Raw genomic sequence first — 20,979 nt, 5'->3', positions numbered from 1 at the left:
CAGAAATATGCTAATACGGGACAGCCCGTCAGCGGTCGTGGGCGGAGCATGAGCATTATGGCATCATAGTGCTCAGAAAATCCAAACGGCCTGATTATTGAGATTGTTTAGACTTTTTGAGGATTAAAAAAAAAGGAGTGAATGGATTTTTTTCATTGTATGGTGGTTGTGTCCTGTCCACACACTGCAAAGACACATTTATATGCAAACACCATATAAAAGTGAATTTTGCATCCGATGACCCCTTTAAGGAGCAAATACTCAGCAATGCTGTCGACTTATGAATTTACACATGGTTTGTCTTAAAGCATATTAAAAACACCACATAGACATATAAACAACATTAAAAGCTTGGAAATGTCCCAGGTTGAATTTAACACATCGGTTTTCACATTTTAAGATTGTTTACAGTCTTCGTTGTTTGGTGATCTTGTGTATTTGGTTGCGTTTGATTGAGCACCAGTTGTTGGGAAGTCACATGTGTCACTCCAGGTCTGCGGGTTTAAATTAGGAGCAGCTTAGACGATCTCAGACGGGTTAATATCGCATGAGGATGAGCTGAAGATCACCAGACACATCCAGAATCATCAAGTACCTGAAAGTACTGAATAAAATATTCAATGCAAGAACCCACCGTTTTTTCTAGAACCATCATCTCGCAAAATGAAGAGTCACGCTAGTTTTTCCTCAGACAGAGTGAATGTGCTGAATGAGTGTCATGACTTCAGCCTGACTGTGATTTGACTGACGTCTTCCTCACGGAGCAGCGAGGAAGAGCAGTAAAACACCCTCATAATGAGGTCAGACTCTCATGAGATCTCTATCACGAGATGATGGCCAGCGGATGGACACACAAAGCCACTGGAAAAAGCTTTGTGAGTGGAGACAAATCGAAACAGGACCCTGCCATCCTCTGTGCATGTCTGTCAGTCGCTGACGGCACCCGTGAACCCTGCGCCGTCAGCTGTAGTTTCAGATGACCGCTTTAAGCTCACGATGTCAAGAGACAGAAAACACTCACAGTCAGAGCGTGTGGAGAGGATTTACTGGACAGAGAGATAAACACACTCACACTCATTCATTTCTGCAGCAAACACAAATGCAACAAATTAATGAAACCTGTCAAATTACTTCTTATAATCATTTCTTACAAATTTCTTGTAATTTAAGTAGCCAAATTTATACGATCATATATATATATATTCTGTCAAATCGTTTAATTGCATCTAACACACATATACACATATTTACAAACTTTTATGTGATTAATCGCAATCAATTGATATATATATATATATATATATATATATATATATATATATATATATATATATATAGCCTATATATATATATACACACACACACTATATCTATAGATTATTTTGCATGCATGCATGCATATATATACGCACACATATTTACAAACTTTTATTCGCAATTAATCGATTTGACAGCACTACTATTTGTGTATATATATATATATATATATATATATATATATATATATATGCAGTTACAATACGCAAAAAATATTGATTATAGTGTAAAAATGACAAAGCTAGGAATATCATACATTTCTATGCATATTTTGTACTCAGAAATTGTGTTTCTTCATGTTCATTTTAAAACAGAAATACCTTTATTTATTTTCTAATATTACTTTTTTTTTTATTCGTGGCCTATTTAATTCACAATATGCACATCGTCTTGGGATGGGATATTTAGCATTTTTATCTATAGACACTACACAACCCACACGTGTTTTAACTGTGAAATATCATAAATCATACACACATCTGGCTTAAAAGAAATCATGTCAATTTGTCAACATAACTTTAAAGGCTAAAATAAAGGAAATGAACTTTTATATCAACAATACCTCCTCAAGCAGGGCTCCTGATGTCTCTCGTCTTCGTCATCATCTGAAGTGACGCATTAATCGCGGAGATGACGAGGAGATAAATGTGCTTCAGTTGTTTTTATCAGTCTGTGATGCTGTGAGTGAAACACATGTGGAGATATGCATGATGAGAGAGCGCGCACACCTGACGGCCGCGCGCGTCATCGGCTTCTGTCAAGCAGTAGATCATAGATGACACTTTTGAAATATTTTATAATAAATATATAGAAACCTACCTACGTTTCTGAACGTGGTGGGGGACGCCATTCGCCAAGTTCGATTCAGTTTAAAAATAGTTTTACAAATCGAGTCAGTTAACGCTTCAAGTCTCCGTCTAGTTGTTTTAAACGAAAAGAATGCGTTTTATTTTATGTTTCAGTGTTACTAGCTCTTTTGTCTTTCCTATTAGTTTCCCTCAAAGTTACACTTAAACCTGGTTCTGAATTAAAAGCAGATAGTTTTTTTGTTTGTTTCGAAACTGATTGAATATCAATGTGCACAAAAACACTCTCATGTTTGTCTCTCAGATCATTTTAGCTTCGCTTTTTGTTTGCGTTCCTCCGAGCCGCCGTAGTCACACCGCAGGTTTTCCCATCATGGCTGCGTCCATCACTCACCCTGCGCTGTCCTCCTTATGCAAAATAAACTGTAATATTAATGGAATATATAGTTTAATTTCATTAAGCAGGGGGATTTCAATCTCCTCTGTCCTCTCAACAAGCGCCGTGGCCACAGAAAGAGGTAAAGATAGCATGATCCTGTTATTTAATCTATTTACTGTATTAAGGAGAGTTACAATAATATTGATGTTAGTGTTCACCTATATATATACATATGTTTGTGTGTGAATAATATTGATGTTAATGTATGTATGTATGTGTAATGTATGTGAGTGTGTGTGTGTAAATAGTAAATAAATATATGTGTGTTTGTGTATCATATGTATGTATGTGTATATATATATATATATATATTCAGCACCTAGTATACATTAAAGCACTGTGGTATTATCATTTGACACTGTCTTTGTACCATCACAATTGCGTTTGCTTAATTATTGTTCTGACATGTTGTATCTAAGTAAATGTTTTTTTATAACCTAGTATTACGTCATCTACAGCAGTATTGCTTGCTGTATTTTTGAATGAGGTTAATGTTTGAATGTACACTGAGTTTCACCCCTCATTGAATGTGTGATTACAGAAGCTGCAGGCAGAGGTGGTCGGGGTCAGTGGAGGTCAAAGAGACAGGTGGACTATTACACTTTGCCTCGACACAACCGTAATACAGTGTGTTTGCGTTCTGGTCTATGATTCAGCAAAGCAGATGAATAATGTTATTGATAATGAAACACAGGCTGGAGAGCCCAGGACGGAGAGGATGGCCGAGGATCAGGACTGGACCGTGGTTTACCCCACTGCCGCCTCATTCAAAGCGTCCGCCGTTCCCCTGCCGGTGCGGATGGGATATCCCGTGAAGAGAGGCGTACCGCCTGCCAAGAAGGGCAACCTGGAACTGATAAAGGTGATCAAGTTTTGAAAATAAACACATACACAAGCAGACGTGCAGTATACCATATTCATTTATTAATGTATGCATTTTGATATACACTCACCGGCCACTTTATTAGGTACACCTGTCCAACTGCTTGTTAACACTTAATTTCTAAGCAGCCAATCACATGGTGGCAACTCAGTGCATTTAGGCATGTAGACATGGTCAAGACAATCTCCTGCAGTTCAAACCGAGCATCAGTATGGGGAAGAAAGTTGATTTGAGTGACTTTGAACGTGGCATGATTGTTGGTGCCAGAAGGGCTGGTCTGAGTATTTCAGAAACTGCTAATCTACTGGGATTTTCACGCACAACCATCTCTAGGGTTTACAGAGAATGGTCCGAAAAAGAAAAAACATCCAGTGAGCGGCAGTTCTGTGGGCGGAAATGCCTTGTTGATGCCAGAGGTCAGAGGAGAATGGCCAGACTGGTTCGAGCTGATAGAAGGGCAACAGTGACTGAAATAACCACTCGTTACAACCGAGGTATGCAGCAAAGCATTTGTGAAGCCACAACACACACAACCTTGAGGCGGATGGGCTACAACAGCAGAAGACTCCACCGGGTACCACTCATCTCCACTACAAATAGGAAAAAGAGGCTACAATTTGCAAGAGCTCACCAAAATTGAACAGTTGAAGACTGGAAAAATGTTGCCTGGTCTGATGAGTCTCGATTTCTGTTGAGACATTCAGATGTTAGAGTCAGAATTTGGCGTAAACAGAATGAGAACATGGAACCATCATGCCTTGTTACCATTGTGCAGGCTGGTGGTGGTGGTGTAATGGTGTGGGGGATGTTTTCCTGGCACACTTTAGGCCCCTTAGTGCCAATTGGGCATCGTTTAAATGCCACGGCCTACCTGAGCATTGTTTCTGACCATGTCCATCCCTTTATGGCCACCATGTACCCATCCTCTGATGGCTACTTCCACCATGTCACAAAGCTCTAATCATTTCAAATTGGTTTCTTGAACATGACAATGAGTTCACTGTACTAAAATGGCCTCCACAGTCACCAGATCTCAACCCAATAGAGCATCTTTGGGATGTGGTGGAACGGGAGATTCGCATCATGGATGTGCAGCCGACAAATCTGCGGCAACTGTGTGATGCCATCATGTCAATATGGACCAAACTCCCTGAGGAATGCTTCCAGCACCTTGTTGAATCTATGCCACGAAGAATTGAGGCAGTTCTGAAGGCAAAAGGGGGTCCAACCCGTTACTAGCATGGGGTACCTAATAAAGTGGCCGGTGAGTGTATATGCACAGCACAGTTTATAAGAAGACCTAAAACGTCTTGATTCCACCAAGACCTCACTTAAGGACTTATTTAGTAAGATTATGCCTGAAAATATGTTTATCATATGTTAATTTAAAAAAAATCTCGTATAATATGACTTGCTGTTTTTGTTTGTTTGCTTTTTATTGTATTATGATATTTGTATTTTTGTAATTGAATTTTTGCCATGAAAATAGCCTTGGATGCTGACATGGCACTAAATAAAACAATCTGAATCTGATTCAACCAAGCTTTCTGAGCAGAAATTTTCAGAACGTAGAAGTGCTTTTTTGTCATGTATAAGCATTGCTGAGCTGCATCATGAAAACCTGTCTTAAACAGGAAATTATAAGAAATTTTCTAAACCTTATTGTGAACTGATGCAAACTGTAGCTGCAATAACTTTTCAGATTTTTTTTTTTTATTGTCTGTACTGGTCAAAAGTTATGTCCGGAGTTTTTTTTATGACCCTACGAATTCAATTAAACCATCAAAATATGGGGGAAATATTTTTTACATATTTTAAATATGAGGGAAGAACAAAACATTAAACTTGGTTCATATTTATCTGACAAAATTGGTTTTGTTTTACTTTGCAAAAAAAAATGCTTAGAAAAAAAACAAAGTTCACAAGAAAAAATACATACATTGACGACAACATACTCAGTTTTTATTTTTTTTTATTGGTTCTCTCTTGTTTTTACATGTGTTCATTCATAATCTCTGTGTATGACAGTCAAAAATTCTGTTTGGCACGTTTCATTGCGCTATCACAAATAAAACCTTTAAATAAAGGGTGAGGATGTCGATTTTCCTTTGAACACTTGTGATACAGCACTCTTTTAATCACATGCTCTAATGTCTTTCAGATTCCAAACTTTTTACACTTAACCCCGGTTGCCATTAAGAAGCACTGTGAGGCCCTGAAGCGTGAGTTGTTTGTGTTATTAATTCGATTGTTGCAGTGATAAACATTGGACCGCAGTTGATGAGCACATGTCATGCTGTGGATAAATGAAAGAAAGGTTTGTAAATGTTTTCCCTGTTGAATTTGTCCAGCGTTCTGTACGGAGTGGCCGTCTGCCCTGGACTCTGATGAGAAATGCATGGAGCACTTCCCGATCCGGGTGCAGAATAAGGAGTTTGTGTCCGCTGGACTGTCGCTGCGAAACCCAGACGCACGGATAGTGACACTGAAGGTCAATTTTTATTAAATTCTAGATCTTGATGAATATCTTCCAAATCATGAAGAATATGGCTTGTTTGATTGAAACTTTTTCACCGGTGCTGGTTCCGAAAGTAAAAAAAAAAAAAAAATGTTTTATTATTTTTTCCCATAAGTATTTCAAAAAGTATTTGTTAAAGGGTTATAATCCATAAACCAAGACAGTCAGCTGCACGGAGAAGTATAACATCACAAACTTTGATTTAAAGCAAAAAAAAAAAAATTGAAAATCAGACAAAAGGTACAAGACTGTGTGTACTTAACGGATTTAGTGAGGGAAAGAACTACAATCCCATGAAGCACTGGGAACAGCATAATCAAATTAAACTACTCATTTAAAAATGTTGATACAGTACATTTTAATTTTAATGCAAAATATGCATATATACAAACATTTAAGTATTTTGAAAGCGACTTGATTATGTCATTCACAGTGCTTGTCTGATTGGTGGAATTTTCTGTACTGCATCATGGGTAATGGAGTTTTTCACCACGGAATCCACTGTTAAACACGCTTATTTTGAAATAAAGCGGGCTGACGGCTTCAGCAGAAGAAAATGCCATTATTTAACAATCTCGTAGCTCACAGTAAGGTTGTCTTCAAAGATTTATAAGTTATCGTAATAAATAATTTTCCTCTGAGAAAATGGATGCGTTTTTACTTCCATAACAGTGTTATTACGAACTCTTGGATTTGCCAGGTGTAATGGCTTCAAACGTGAGTATTTTGTTAGAAGCAAGAGAGTTGAGATGTATGTTTTCTTTCTGTGAACTAATGTTTATATGATATTCTACACCTTTTCTTTAATTTTGTAGGTGTTTTCTGTTCTTCCCAAGGTGCCCATTTAGAATAAACTGCATGTAAATGACATGTCAAAACAAGTAAACTGTGGCTGTCAGATGTTTGTTTACTGATAATCAAAAGTCTGTCTACACAAGACTACCTTTAATTAAGCATTATGATGATGAACTGTTTTTCTGTCCATACAGTATGTCTCCTCTTAGCAGGATTAGTTATGATTATGCGCTCAGTATTTACACGTTCAGTAGCACGTTCTGAAAGGCACGGGAGAATTAAATGAGTAATAACTCGTTTTTGCTTGAGTAAACAACACTGGGACTGTTATATCAGCAAACACATTTACCCGTTCATGAAACACCATGTTGGTGAGCTCAGCAAAACCTCATTGATTTTGATATATTTTCCTATTTATAATCTGAAATGTTATTTATATCAAATCTCTCACCATCTGCCTGGAAAACCATTAGATTATGACTGCAGTGCTGGAATCGCCATCTGACGTTAATCCTGTTGGATTAGAGCTAGAAGTGAGGGGGATCAAAGGGCAGATATACGGGATGAGTGTCCGGGTGGGAGAAGGGAGAAGGGCTCCCCCCCCCTGTCCTTGTTTGACTGAAACACCAGGAAACCCCAGATAAACAGTGATATTGCATTGTGCGCTATTGTGCGTTAGCTAGAGAGAGCTTAGTGACATCACTGTGTGTCGTGTCGTGTTTGATCCCATTGGCCGATCCGGAGCGGGATTTAAAGGGCAGAGTTGTGCAAAATAGTTTTTTGTTGTTTGGAACAATAAGATTTAGTAGATTTAGTTTAGTTCGGCTGACTGGAGGAAGGCCAAGTGAAAATGATTGCTGGAGAAATGCTGAAGATTTGGATTAAGTGATTCGTGGACGTCGTCCTTCGATGAACTTGGATGAAACTTTCCTACATAACTGTGCTAGATTCATATCTCCCTCAAAACTGTGCGCTATTTCTTCTCACATAATGTACTAATTAAGTATTTAACATCCATTAATGTAGCGGATCCTTTTCAAATCAGGGTTTATTTTGAGATTACGACCATCTGACTGTACATTATCCCTCATGTATTCTCAATTATAACGCATCTTAAGCTAATCAAACACTGTTTTTAAATAGGTGAAGCTCTCCAGCCTAAATCTGGATGATCACGCCAGAAAGAAGATGATCAAACTCAGCGATGAGCGTTACTGTGAAGACACCGACACGCTCACCATCACCGCAGACAGGTTGGTGATGTGGAAATGTATTGTGTGTTGTATTTTCCTCATTTCCCAATCACAGATTATCTTTCAAATGCATCTTCTTCATGCATGTTTTTAGTTGCCCGCTGAGAGCGCAGAATTATGATTACGCCATGTACCTCCTCACCGTGCTTTACCACGAGTCCTGGGTGAGTCTGCAATCCTCCACACTAGTTCAGATGCATCTGTGCTTTATTAGCTGTCGTGTTCCAGTCTGTTTAAAGGAGTAGTTCACTTTAAAAAAAACTTGCTGATAATTTACTCACCCCCATGTCATCCAAGATGTCCATGTCTTTCTTTCTTCAGTCGAAAAGAAATTAAGGTTTTTGATGAAAACATTCCAGGATTTTTCTCCATATAATGCACTTTACTGGGCACCAAACGGTCCAAGGTCCAAATGACAGTTTCAGTGCAAACTGCAAACTGTTCAAAGGGCTTTAACCCTCTGGGCTTCTTCGGTCAAAAATGACCGAAACAGTATACGTTTTGAAATGTTTAATTTTTTTGCTTCATCGGAGGGGGATGAAACTTGGTGACTTTTGTTGTATTACCTATGTGAACACACAAAAAAAGCAAGGAGATGATTCGGATATGTTAAAGGGTCTTAAAAAAAATAGTCACACTTAGCTTCCTTTCGGTCAAAAATTACCGACATAGGAAATGAATGGGAAATACGAAAAAATAGGAAAACTCAGAGAAACTTTTGGTGGTACAAACTACAGATCAGCCACTGTGCAGAAAAAAAGTGTACAGCAATGAAGGGGTGACACTCTAAAACATCAAGAGTGCAAATAAGACACCTCCCCCCCCCACACACACACACCCACGCACACAAACACACACAGAGAAATGAATAGGAAAGACTATAACAGCAAATGTTGAGAAAATGCTAAATAAAATCAAAATTTAAAATAAAGTACAAAAGATAGGCTACTCTTTCTTGCTCAAATGCACACACACACACCTCATCATGTCTAAAACAACAATATGAATCAAAAAGCCTTTCTATGTATTTATATAGGAAGCCTACAGGCGGTTACGGACATTACACACATTTATACATTTTTACTTATCTAAACAAAAAATAAAAAAATAAAAAAAGTAGTCTTTTAGCATATCTAAATATATATCTAAATAAAAAAAAACGAATAAGAAAGAGAAATCATGTCTAAAACAGCAATAGGAATCAAAAAGCATTTCTATCTATTTACATAGGAAGCTATGGGCAGCCTACAGGCGGTTACGGACATTACACACTTTAAAACATTTTTAAAGCCACTGGATGGCGGTATTCTCACTTGAATTTTTTTTTGCCTGCTGCCAGCATTATATTTTAATGTGCCACGTTGAGTTTTTTGGGAAATTTTTTTTTTTATTATAATAATAAAAAAATAAAACAAATTCTAATGGAAAAAAATAGCTCGTAAAAATTATATAAATAATGCAAAGTATCATAAAAATCTTTAAAAATTCTTAATAATAATAAGAAAATATTATTGAACAAAAATATATTTTAATGGTTTTCCTGGGGGAAAAAAAAGTTACATTTTAAGGCTTCGGTCTTTTTTGACCGAAAGGAAGCCAAGTGTAACCCCTAAACAAAGAAGCCCAGAGGGTTAAACGATTCCAGACGATGAATAAGGGTCTTATCAAGCGAAACGATCGGTCATTTAAAAAATAAATAACAAAGTTTAAGTTTTATAAGCTCAAATGCTCGCCTCGCTCTGTTCTGTGTAACTCTCCTGTTCGAACTCGTTCATCAAAATGAACGAATCTTTTTTCGAGTCATTTGATTCATTTAACGAACGAAATGAACGAATTGACTCGGAAAAAGATTCGTTCATTTTGATGAACGAGTTCGAACAGGAGAGTTACACAGAACAGAGCGAGGCGAGCATTTGAGCTTATAAAACTTAAACTTTGTTATTTATTTTTTAAATGACCGATCGTTTCGCTTGATAAGACCCTTATTCATCGTCTGGAATCGTTTAAAGCCATTTGAACAGTTTGCAGTGAAACTGTCTTTTGGACCTTGGACAGTTTGGTGCCCAGCAAAGTGCATTGTGTGGAGAAAAATTCTGGAATGTTTTCATCAAAAACCTTAATTTCTTTTCGACTGAAGAAAGAAAGACATGGACATCTTGGATGACATGGGGGTGAGTAAATTATCAGCAAAAGTTTTTTTAAAAGTGAACTACTCCTTTAAGGTCATATCCGGTCACATTTGGGCAGAATTTTTCAAAACAAGTGTACAGGTGAAACTCGAAAAATGAGAATATCGTGCAAAAGTTCATTTATTTCAGTAATTCAACTTAAAAGGTGAAACTAAGATATTATATAGACTCATGCAAAGTGAGATATTTCAATATTTTTAAGTTGAATTACTGAAATAAATGAATTTTTGCACGATATTCTCATTTTTCGAGTTTCACCTGTATGTGAACCTCTAAAAAACTGTTGAGAAATGCCTAGTTCATATTTCAAAGAAAAATAAAACATTTTGCATAAAGAAAAATAAGCCTATTAACACTATCAGTTGAAGTGAAATATGGCCAGGGAATTTCTTTATGTGATTCATCTTAAGATGTGATACATGATATATCTGTATTAATATCAATATCAGTCAACAATCGATTTTAAAAAAAAGAAAAAGATTGTTATCATTGGTCATCATTGACATAATTTACTGTTGTTCAAAGTTATGTTTGGAATGGTAAATGATGGCAAAATTATATTTTGGGGTGAACTGTGCGTTTAAGCATGAGCTGTTATAATAATGATGCTTGGTTGGCACTGATCACTACTGATCATTATGGCTTTGGTATCAGTATTGATTGGTTTGTTATCAGCTTCTCTCTGATGGAGGTCAATCTGTTTCCATTACGCATTCAACACATGAATATTTCACATGTCTATTGTGCCTCTTATGAAAGTTTCAGTGGGGGCCCGGGGTGGTTTTCCATGACAGAGGCCCCCCCGAGGGCCCGCGTGAAACGATAGTTTGGAGGGGGGGCAGGAATAAAGAAAGAAACAGAGGTTGGGAGTCTGCAACAGTGACGGTGCACTGTGAGTTTTTACATTCCCTGCCTTTAGATTGAAATTAGCATGAAAACCTGGAGGTTTTAATCTTCTGATTTTTCAGGCTTGAAAAGGTGGAAATGGAAATGTTTTCCTAATTCTACTCAACTCTGATGTTTCTGATTGGCTAGAAATTTCCGAAATGTAGGGTGGCATATATTTGAAATATTTTTGGCCAGAAATAAATTATATATATATATATATATATATTTAAATATTTCAAATATTTGCTTCCCTACATATATATATATATACACTCACCGGCCACTTTATTAGGTACCCCATGCTAGTAACGGGTTGGACCCCCTTTTGCCTTCAGAACTGCCTCAATTCTTCGTGGCATAGATTCAACAAGGTGCTGGAAGCATTCCTCAGGGAGTTTGGTCCATATTGACATGATGGCATCACACAGTTGCCGCAGATTTGTCAGCTGCACATCCATGATGCGAATCTCCCGTTCCACCACATCCCAAAGATGCTCTATTGGGTTGAGATCTGGTGACTGTGGAGGCCATTTTAGTACAGTGAACTCATTGTCATGTTCAAGAAACCAATTTGAAATGATTAGAGCTTTGTGACATGGTGGAAGTAGCCATCAGAGGATGGGTACATGGTGGCCATAAAGGGATGGACATGGTCAGAAACAATGCTCAGGTAGGCCGTGGCATTTAAACGATGCCCAATTGGCACTAAGGGGCCTAAAGTGTGCCAGGAAAACATCCCCCACACCATTACACCACCACCACCAGCCTGCACAGTGGTAACAAGGCATGATGGTTCCATGTTCTCATTCTGTTTACTCCAAATTCTGACTCTAACATCTGAATGTCTCAACAGAAATCGAGACTCATCAGACCAGGCAACATTTTTCCAGTCTTCAACTGTTCAATTTTGGTGAGCTCTTGCAAATTGTAGCCTCTTTTTCCTATTTGTAGTGGAGATGAGTGGTATCCGGTGGAGTCTTCTGCTGTTGTAGCCCATCCGCCTCAAGGTTGTGCGTGTTGTGGCTTCACAAATGCTTTGCTGCATACCTCGGTTGTAACGAGTGGTTATTTCAGTCACTGTTGCCCTTCTATCAGCTCGAACCAGTCTGGCCATTCTCCTCTGACCTCTGGCATCAACAAGGCATTTCCGCCCACAGAACTGCCGCTCACTGGATGTTTTTTCTTTTTCGGACCATTCTCTGTAAACCCTAGAGATGGTTGTGCGTGAAAATCCCAGTAGATTAGCAGTTTCTGAAATACTCAGACCAGCCCTTCTGGCACCAACAATCATGCCACGTTCAAAGTCACTCAAATCAACTTTCTTCCCCATACTGATGCTCGGTTTGAACTGCAGGAGATTGTCTTGACCATGTCTACATGCCTAAATGCACTGAGTTGCCGCCATGTGATTGGCTGCTTAGAAATTAAGTGTTAACGAGCAGTTGGACAGGTGTACCTAATAAAGTGGCCGGTGAGTATATATATATATATATTATACCATATGTATGTATGTGTATATGTAATATATACATATGTGCACACACACATTTGACATTTTTAAATACATTTTGGGTACATGCAACATTTTTGAACAATATAAATATATTTAGTTTAATATATTAAATTGCCAAAGATGAGGAAATATGAGTAACAAACAGATTTTTGTATATTAGCAGTATATTTTTGCCCTTTTTTTATTGAAAATATTTATAATAATAAAAAATATCTGAACCTGTTTTTCATTGGTGTTTGGTGTGGAAACTACTAAAAAAAGTAAATAATTTTTAAATTTTTAGTTTCAGTTCTTACCTTGAGCTTAATCCAAAATACTTGGGCTGTGTTCGAAATCGCCGCCTATACCCTCCTTCACTATTCCCTACATTACTCCACTTATACGGTCCATTTGAAGGAGTGAATGAAAACAAGTGAGTGATTTCGGACACTGAGTGCGCAGGAAGGGCTAGTAAGAGGAAAATATTTATCTTGAGTAACTAGCATGTACAAACTTTTAATAATCAATTAAAAAGGAATTATACCTGTATGATATTACGCTGTAGCCACATTGGACCAGCGGTTTTGGAAAATGAATGGATGGATGATTTCATGGGAATTCATTCGCCATGACCCTCACAGTGCATTATGGGTATACTCTAGCCATTGAGCGTACATCGGTTGTACACTCGTTGTTGCGTTGCATTGTGGGATTGAATGAGTGCACTCAAAAACGTCCACTATGGTTTCGGACACCACTACAAATGGCTGTCCCCTCAAATAGTGCCCTATTTAAGAATATGATGTGATTTCAGACACCAGTATTGAAGACAAAGCAATTCAACACAGCTGTCTCAGCAAATGAGTGTCATGGTTATCCACCTGATTTGATGATTGACAGCTGTCTCGCCCAATGAGCAACCTGAGAGTGGAAACGGCCGCTTGAATAGACCAATTTCCAGCCGACGTCACAGTTACGTCACAGCGCTAGCTGGTGGCAGAACAAAGGGAAAACTGGAGGCGGTGAATACAAACCAGCACAGATTTGGCTACAAAATAAGGATCTTAAATTATTCTTATTATTATTAAATGTCATCTTGTTGTGTTGTTGGGTGCAAGAATCAATGAAACATTAATATGCTTTATCTGCAATTTTTTATTTCTAGAAAATATTCACCTCATTAAAATTGCACCGTAATGTCACTCTTTACATTGTCGTCTTCATGGCGCTGGCTCGGCAGAACTGCGGATCGTACACACACGTCTTGCACATCACCATTCAGCACATAGTTATAGGCATCTAAAGATTTATATGCCCTCCGTTTCTCTATCAGGTAGGTGTAGATGTCAGGCCACTCAACCGGAGGTAGCGTTAACGTTAATCCTGTCAGATCCTCAATGAGTGTACGGGTCAGCCAATCTGGTTCCGTCCGTTAAAATTTACTTTTGCAAATAACAATCGCGGTCCTGGACAGTGAGTGACCTTGCACATTAAGATAAAATCGGATTTTCTCCTGTCATTGTTAAAAACAAGCTAACAAAACTTGCAGACTTTACGTTAGTGAAGCGGCCAGAGGGATCGTTCTGCCACCACCTAAGCTCCGCCCACATAAAAACGTCACCATGTTTACCAACTGAAAATTGGTCTATAGAGGCGTCTGATTGGCTGACGGAGATTCCATTGGAAAGCGCTGTTGGCGGCACCTCATAAGATTCTCATTACAGCTCGATGAAACACCTAATCAATAATTCATATCTGCGTGTGTAAGAACCGTCTCCGCTTACGCCGATCTCACGATCAAAGCTGAAAGCGGCTGTTTAATTGACGGCAGATGTAATATGACAGTTTCTTTTGTGAATTAAGTGAGACTTGGAAAAAGCGATTAGTAACCTTTGAGTATCGCATGATTCACCTCATTAGCACAACAGAGGACGAATTAGCAGGCGCTTTTTTGATAAAACACAGATTAAGGACAAGAACGGTGTAATTTATACACTTGAACTTCTCCGAGTCGGCAAACTGAAGGCTTCTTACGCAGATGATCTTCTCGCTGGCTGACGACGCTCCTCGAGGAGTAAAGAACGTGACCTTTGAGATTCACACAAGGTCAACAACAAATGTGCAAGAAGTGTGCATTTTCCCATCATGCTCTTCTCACTAGAGACTCGCTGGCCTTGGTGTTGTGTAACTATGTTCTTAGACTCACTAAGACTGGCTGAGAGCCACGGTTGAGCTTTGTTAGCCAACCTGGTTGGGAAGTGTAACGGTGTCCGCTGGCCTTTCGCTAGCACAATGGCTAGCACAGTAGCGGCTCAGATTAGGCAGGACGGGGTAGAGTGACGCTGGGAGGGGACGGTACAACACAAAGCAGACCATTGTTTCAGACCATCAGGGTGATTGTATCTCCAAGACCTGATTTAGCTGCCAATACGGCTACAGGATAATCCATTCAAACTGTGTTCACACTGACTGGAAGAGGTTTTGGGACAAATGTGGCATGGATGATGTATTTTGAGAGGTTTTTCCATTTCATTTGGTTTTTAATGCATCGTAAAGCCACAAAATGGGATTCGCAAGCCATTTTATATTTGCAGTGTGAATGTAGGACGGCTTATACGGCGAAAAATGATGCGTTTTAATAATACAAATCGGCTTAACGAAATATATTTCTCAGATTTAATATGTTTCATTGAAACTAACAAATTGTGCAAATAATTAAGTTTGTTTGTAAAAATATTTTGGGTAAATATAGGAAATATAAGTATCTAGATATACTATGTAAATGTATTTTAAAAGTTATGTTTTTAGCCATTTTTGTGCTAAATATATGTCGTAAAAATAATGCAGATTAAGAAAATATATTTTTAGAAATGTAAAATATTTCATTTAAACCTTTAAAAGCTAAAATATATTACGAAATGTGGAAGAAAATATACTTCCATAATTAACATATATTTTGGGTACTGTATTTTGAACTATATAAATATATTTATATTGAAGCTATACAAAAAAAAATATCGAAAAAACTAAATGAGGAAATTAGTTAGTTATAGAATTGATCAAAATATATAATATATGCAAAATATAAAAAAATATTATTTCTAAATCTATAAATCTATACATATATTTGTATGCGTATGTATTAAAACATCTGTAGGTTTTTATATATTTATATAAGATTAACTGTTATATTTTTTATATATATTATATAATTTGTTATATATATATATATATATATATACATACATACATACACACACACACACACACACACATATATATATATATATATATATATATATATATATATATATATATATATATATATATATATATATATATATATATGTATATATATATGTGTGTGTGTATATATGTATAAAAAAAATGATCAGGAATTGATTGGATGATGAAAGTTTTTCTCACCTGAAAAACAGAAGTCGTTTCAGGGGTGAAGCCAAGTCAAGTTAAAATGATTTTGACACTTGATTTTGGTGTTTCTTTAACAAAAGACCTCGGCAAGAGCCCCGATTTTTCTTTCAGCGTGCAGCAGAGCGGTTAAACGATCAGCTTAGCTTACACCCAGCGAGCGTCTCCATGTCTTCAGTCGGGTCCTCAATTATACTCCCATTCTCCCCAGTGAAAGGCCAATCTCGTCAATTAGTCGCAATGCATTTGATTTGCCTCTTCAGCTAAATTGAATCATTCGGGTCAACAGGTCTAATCAAATCCTCAAGATCTGGCCGAACCACCTTCATCTCTATAGAAACCACCTAATCCATCAGTCCCTCCCTAAGTAGTGCCCTGCGGCCGGGTGATTGAGGGAGAGGAATGGAGAATGGTTGGAAACGGGGAATGACGAGGGATTCGTATTGATAGTCATTAGTCTAGAGCACCTGCACCGGCGAGAGGGCTATCATGCTCAGGCCTTCATACACACAAAGACGCTTTTGTCATTGAGGATGGGAAGTATTGGGAAAATGTAGTCTCAGGCAAAGAGGAGGATTCTTATCAAACACAAGCTGTCTTTAAAAGTAAAGTTCGCTGCAATCAGGCAAACGGTCAAGCGAATGTTCAGCGGCGTCCCTTAATGTTTTAACGTTGTAATCAGAGCTGTTTAAGTAGCCGTTCTCATTACATTTCCTACCATCGTTTCCAAATCAGCTTGGCATTTTTATCGTGCCAGAATTCCTCGGCCGACGCAAAACGGCACCATTCTTGCTTAAAGGTGAAGTGTCTTTATTTTTTTCAGTGCTACAATACCTTTACCTTTCCCAGTTTAAGTGTTTTTGCCATTTCAACTGGCACTTTAATGATGCATCTCATCCTTCAATGAAATCCTGATCATTTTGCTTTCTGAAGTTGATGCTCCTATATGAGTCAAAATTAAACTTCAGTTACAATATAAATATACTTATTTAACAATTTCTTTACCTTATAGACTTCAGACACTTAGCAAAAGCATATGACAAAAAAAAGAATTATGGCCAAATTATATTTAAAAAATATGCTAAATATACGTTGTACACAGCGTGGCTTAAGGATATGTATTTTTAAAATGTAAAATAAAGTTTAAGCCTTCAAATGCTAAAGTATATTTCTAAATGTGCAAGAAAAAAACAACATAAAAAAATATTTAAATCTATAAAAATTGATATATACAAAATGTCTGTTTTGAAACATTTAGAAATATATAAATAAATGTAATTGAATTACATACTGTATATATGCGTGTGTATGTGTGTGTGTGTGTGTGTATATATATATATGAAGGGAGGAATAAGTAACAGAAATTTATTTTAAAATATATTTATGTATTCATCTATATATCTATGGCTATTTTTTGTATATTTTGAAATATAAAAAAAAAAAGCTGTAATTTTTTTTTTGCTATATTGGGGGGAGTGGGGTAGAGGTCTGCTACCCGACCCGAGCCCGACGGGTCCCGAAAAATGTGCGGGTTTCGGGTCGGGTTCGGGTTAATGTTAATGAACAGCCTCGGGTTCGGGTCGGGTTCGGGTTTAACTAAGAAAAACTAAATAGGCTATATATAGTTTGCGTGCCGTGTGCTTTGCCTGCTTGCTGTGTTGTGGTGACCGGCACGCGAGAGAGAGAAAGTAGGCTACATACGTACGTACGTGCGCAGATGTGCAATATGTGCATACAGGCTCTCTCTTATGGAGGACCAAGTCTACCATATTTAAAAATAAATACAGAAATAAATAAATGCTCAATAAATAAATAAGCATACAATTAATTGCCCCAAAAAATACAATAAACAAATAAATGTAGGTAGAAATTAAATTATACAGTGAGACATAAATGTATATATCTCTTTTAATTAGTTTCTTTATTTATTCACCTTTGTAATAATTACCTTATTTATTTATTGTCCGTTATAATCTTCAACTTTATTTATTAATTACTTATTTTTTTTAAGTATTTATTTATGTGCATGTTATAATATTTTTGTCTGTTTTATTCTTCCTTTGTATTTTTTTACCCTATTTATTTCTTCAATGCCATTTATTTCTGCCTGTCGTTTTTACATTTCTGTATGCATTTCTGCCTCATTATGCAAATGAGGAGGGGCTGTGTCTTAAGGGGTCAACTTCTGCCCATTGGTTGGTTAGCATTTTACTGCATCGGTCGAATCTACATGCCACCGGCCGCGATTTTTTTTTTTTTTTGCAGGGTGGTAGGGGAAGACTCATTAATATTCATTAGGGAACTCATCCCTGATTGTCAATTTAAAAGATACATTTTAAAGTCAAGAAAGTCGCAGTTTGATGTAAAACTGTTGAGGTATAAGACTGTGAAAATACGTAATTAAAAAGACTACAAACCCAAATGGCGCACATTTTCTCTCAATGAATGAAGCTAACTTTACTGAAGCTAACGTCTGTCATTTGTTCTATAGTCTTACGTTATAATCGTAACGTTACGCCGTCATGCCTGAGTGTTTTGTACCAGACTGCACACACACTAGCAGCGGATCTCGCTCGTTGTTTCGCTTCCCGGGAGATGTAGTTCATTGAGCGATTTTCACATAAAACTAAATGTCACTCTTCTGTTTTATGACAAACTGCGACTTTCTTGACTTTCATAATTATCTTTTAAATTGACAAACATCATATGTGTAATTCAGGGCACAGTTCAGACGGAATAAAAAGATAAGTTGTCTCTCGCCATTGACTACCATACATATTTTTTCCGAAATAAGGTCCCATGAGCCGGAAGTGGAGGGGAGGGGCTTAGGCTCTCTATGGGCAGAAGTTGACCCCTTAAGACACAGCCCCTCCTCATTTGCATAATGAGGCAGAAATGCATACAGAAATGTAAAAACGACAGGCAGAAATAAATAGCATTGAAGAAATAAATAGGGTAAAAAAATACAAAGGAAGAATAAAACAGACAAAAATATTATAACATGCACATAAATAAATACTTAAAAAAATAAGTAATTGATAAATAAAGTTGAAGATTATAATGGACAATAAATAAATAAGGTAATTATTACAAAGGTGAATAAATAAAGAAGCTAATTAAAAGAGATATATACATTTATGTCTCACTGTATAATTTAATTTCTACCTACATTTATTTGTTTATTGTATTTTTTGGGGCAATTAATTGTATGCTTATTTATTTATTGAGCGTTTATTTATTTCTGTATTTATTTTTAAATATGGTAGAGTTGGTCCTCCATACTCTCTCTCAAATATAATGATATATAAATATAATTTTTTTAATTATTTGTTTTATTTTATCATATCATTTATATCACAAAACTGTTTTGCGCATGTGCTACCGCTCTCGCGCGCTATTTCAGTCACAATACAGACAGCCGACGACAACAAGCAAACCATGAGTCTGATAAAGCAAAAAATTACTTGGTAAGTTTTTTCTCTTACTGCTGTGCTGCCTGCTAATAGGGCCGCTGCGCCTACGTGTATTTGTTTAATATGTCAAGCAATCATTAAATACAACATAGGATATTGCAAAAATGGTATTGCTGTGAGAAACAGAATGGACCTCGGGTTCGGGTCGGGTTCGGGCTTAATATGTAAATGTAATTGTCGGGTCGGGTCGGGTTAAATGATCGCGGGTACGGGCCGGGTTCGGGCTTCAGTTTAAAGCCCGTGCAGACCTCTAGAGTGGGGACAAATTGACAAGCAACAATCGTAATAGCTCATTATTTTCACTATTGCATTTGGTTCACACTTCTAAAAGTGCTCACCAAACATTTTCCGTCTTTTATCCTCCACCCAATCAGTCAAACATCAGTTCAATCATTCATCTTTTAAAACTGTTTTTGTCACGTTACAGAAAACCGAGGCATGGGAGCAGGAAAAGACACGTGCAGATATGGAGGAGTACGATTGGGAAGACAGTCCATCCCAAAAGAACGTTCTGGAAACTCTGGTGCGTATGCGAGGGCTCGGAGCGAGGGATGAGGTGGAGGAGGGAACGAGGGAGGAGCTGCTGGGACAGACCCCCGTACAGGAGTACAGAGACGCGATAGTCGAGCTGAAGAACGAGGGAGAGACTGAGGAAAAACTACGGAAGTATAAAGAGGCTGTGAAGAAGCTCCTTAATATCTGAGGAACATCATTGTGTACAATTTCATGTTGACAAAAATCAGTGACTTTTTTTCAACAGTGAGCAATGCATTATTGTTTTCAAATTATATGCAAAATTCTGTGATATTCATGAAAAATAAATGAATACATGACGGCAAAATGCTTTTTAACCAATTTCTGCTTTTGTTGTTTTTAATTTATTTTCTTTCTTCCATGAAACACACAAAGGCAAAGTATCCAAGCTTCTAATTCTGCATTTACTTGATACCGTAAATGCGTCCTAGTTAAAAATTGGACATGAACATATTCAAGTCATATTTACTTCTTGGAGACTCTGGGATAATTTTGATACCCAAGTTCCCGAGTCATAAACTTTAAACATGGTGAATAGGAGAACGATTGCTGCTGTTCTTTATTAGTTTTTTCCACAACAGCTACATCACGTTGTCTTGTTGTATAAGTATTGCATGTTTACAAATATGAATAATTATTTGAAGCGTATTGTATGTTGTATTTGATGCTGTGTTTGAAAGAAATTTAGAAATCTAGATAGCGGGGTGAATGTTTATATGGTTGTCAATGAATGGGATGCTAAATATCATTTTGGCTTTAATAAGATTTGCGGAATAAATTAGCAAGAATAAACCTAGTGTCCTCCATGAATCCTAATCTCTCCGACATCAAAGCACTTGAATGCAACAAGCTCATATTTACCACTTCAGAAGTAGGAATGTATGACAAAAGTGCAGCTACCGACACCTATTGTCAGTTAATCTCTTAAAGTCCTCCTGTAGTCAATAACTATATCCCTTAAAA

The 20,979-nt window shown here is 37.2% G+C and overlaps 1 protein-coding gene across 1 annotated transcript; it reads left to right on the top strand.

The window, feature by feature from the left end:
• Positions 1-2,467: 2,467 nt before the first annotated feature.
• Positions 2,468-20,185, top strand: mrps35 (mitochondrial ribosomal protein S35). The gene is made up of 8 exons (XM_056272571.1): positions 2,468-2,641; positions 3,104-3,150; positions 3,257-3,424; positions 5,607-5,667; positions 5,797-5,936; positions 7,902-8,011; positions 8,106-8,175; positions 19,910-20,185. The coding sequence occupies exons 1-8, from the start codon at positions 2,497-2,499 to the stop codon at positions 20,183-20,185; spliced, it is 1,017 nt and encodes a 338-aa protein (XP_056128546.1). The 5' UTR covers positions 2,468-2,496.
• Positions 20,186-20,979: the final 794 nt, after the last annotated feature.

The sequence above is a fragment of the Rhinichthys klamathensis genome, unplaced genomic scaffold (assembly GCF_029890125.1).
Source record: "Rhinichthys klamathensis goyatoka isolate OS25496 unplaced genomic scaffold, OSU_Roscu_1.1 h1tg000341l_1, whole genome shotgun sequence".
Taxonomy (NCBI): Eukaryota; Metazoa; Chordata; class Actinopteri; order Cypriniformes; family Leuciscidae; genus Rhinichthys; species Rhinichthys klamathensis.
This window is presented reverse-complemented; position numbering and strand designations above follow the sequence as displayed.

What these genes read in the sequence shown, in the direction of transcription:
- mrps35 (XM_056272571.1), top strand. Translation starts at nt 2,497, where the DNA reads ATGGCTGCGTCCATCACTCACCCTGCGCTGTCCTCCTTATGCAAAATA. An exon ending in AGTGGAGGTCAAAGAGACAG is followed by an intron (nt 3,151 to 3,256) that starts GTGGACTATTAC and finishes AATGAAACACAG; the next exon opens with GCTGGAGAGCCCAGGACGGA. An exon ending in CACGGATAGTGACACTGAAG is followed by an intron (nt 5,937 to 7,901) that starts GTCAATTTTTAT and finishes GTTTTTAAATAG; the next exon opens with GTGAAGCTCTCCAGCCTAAA.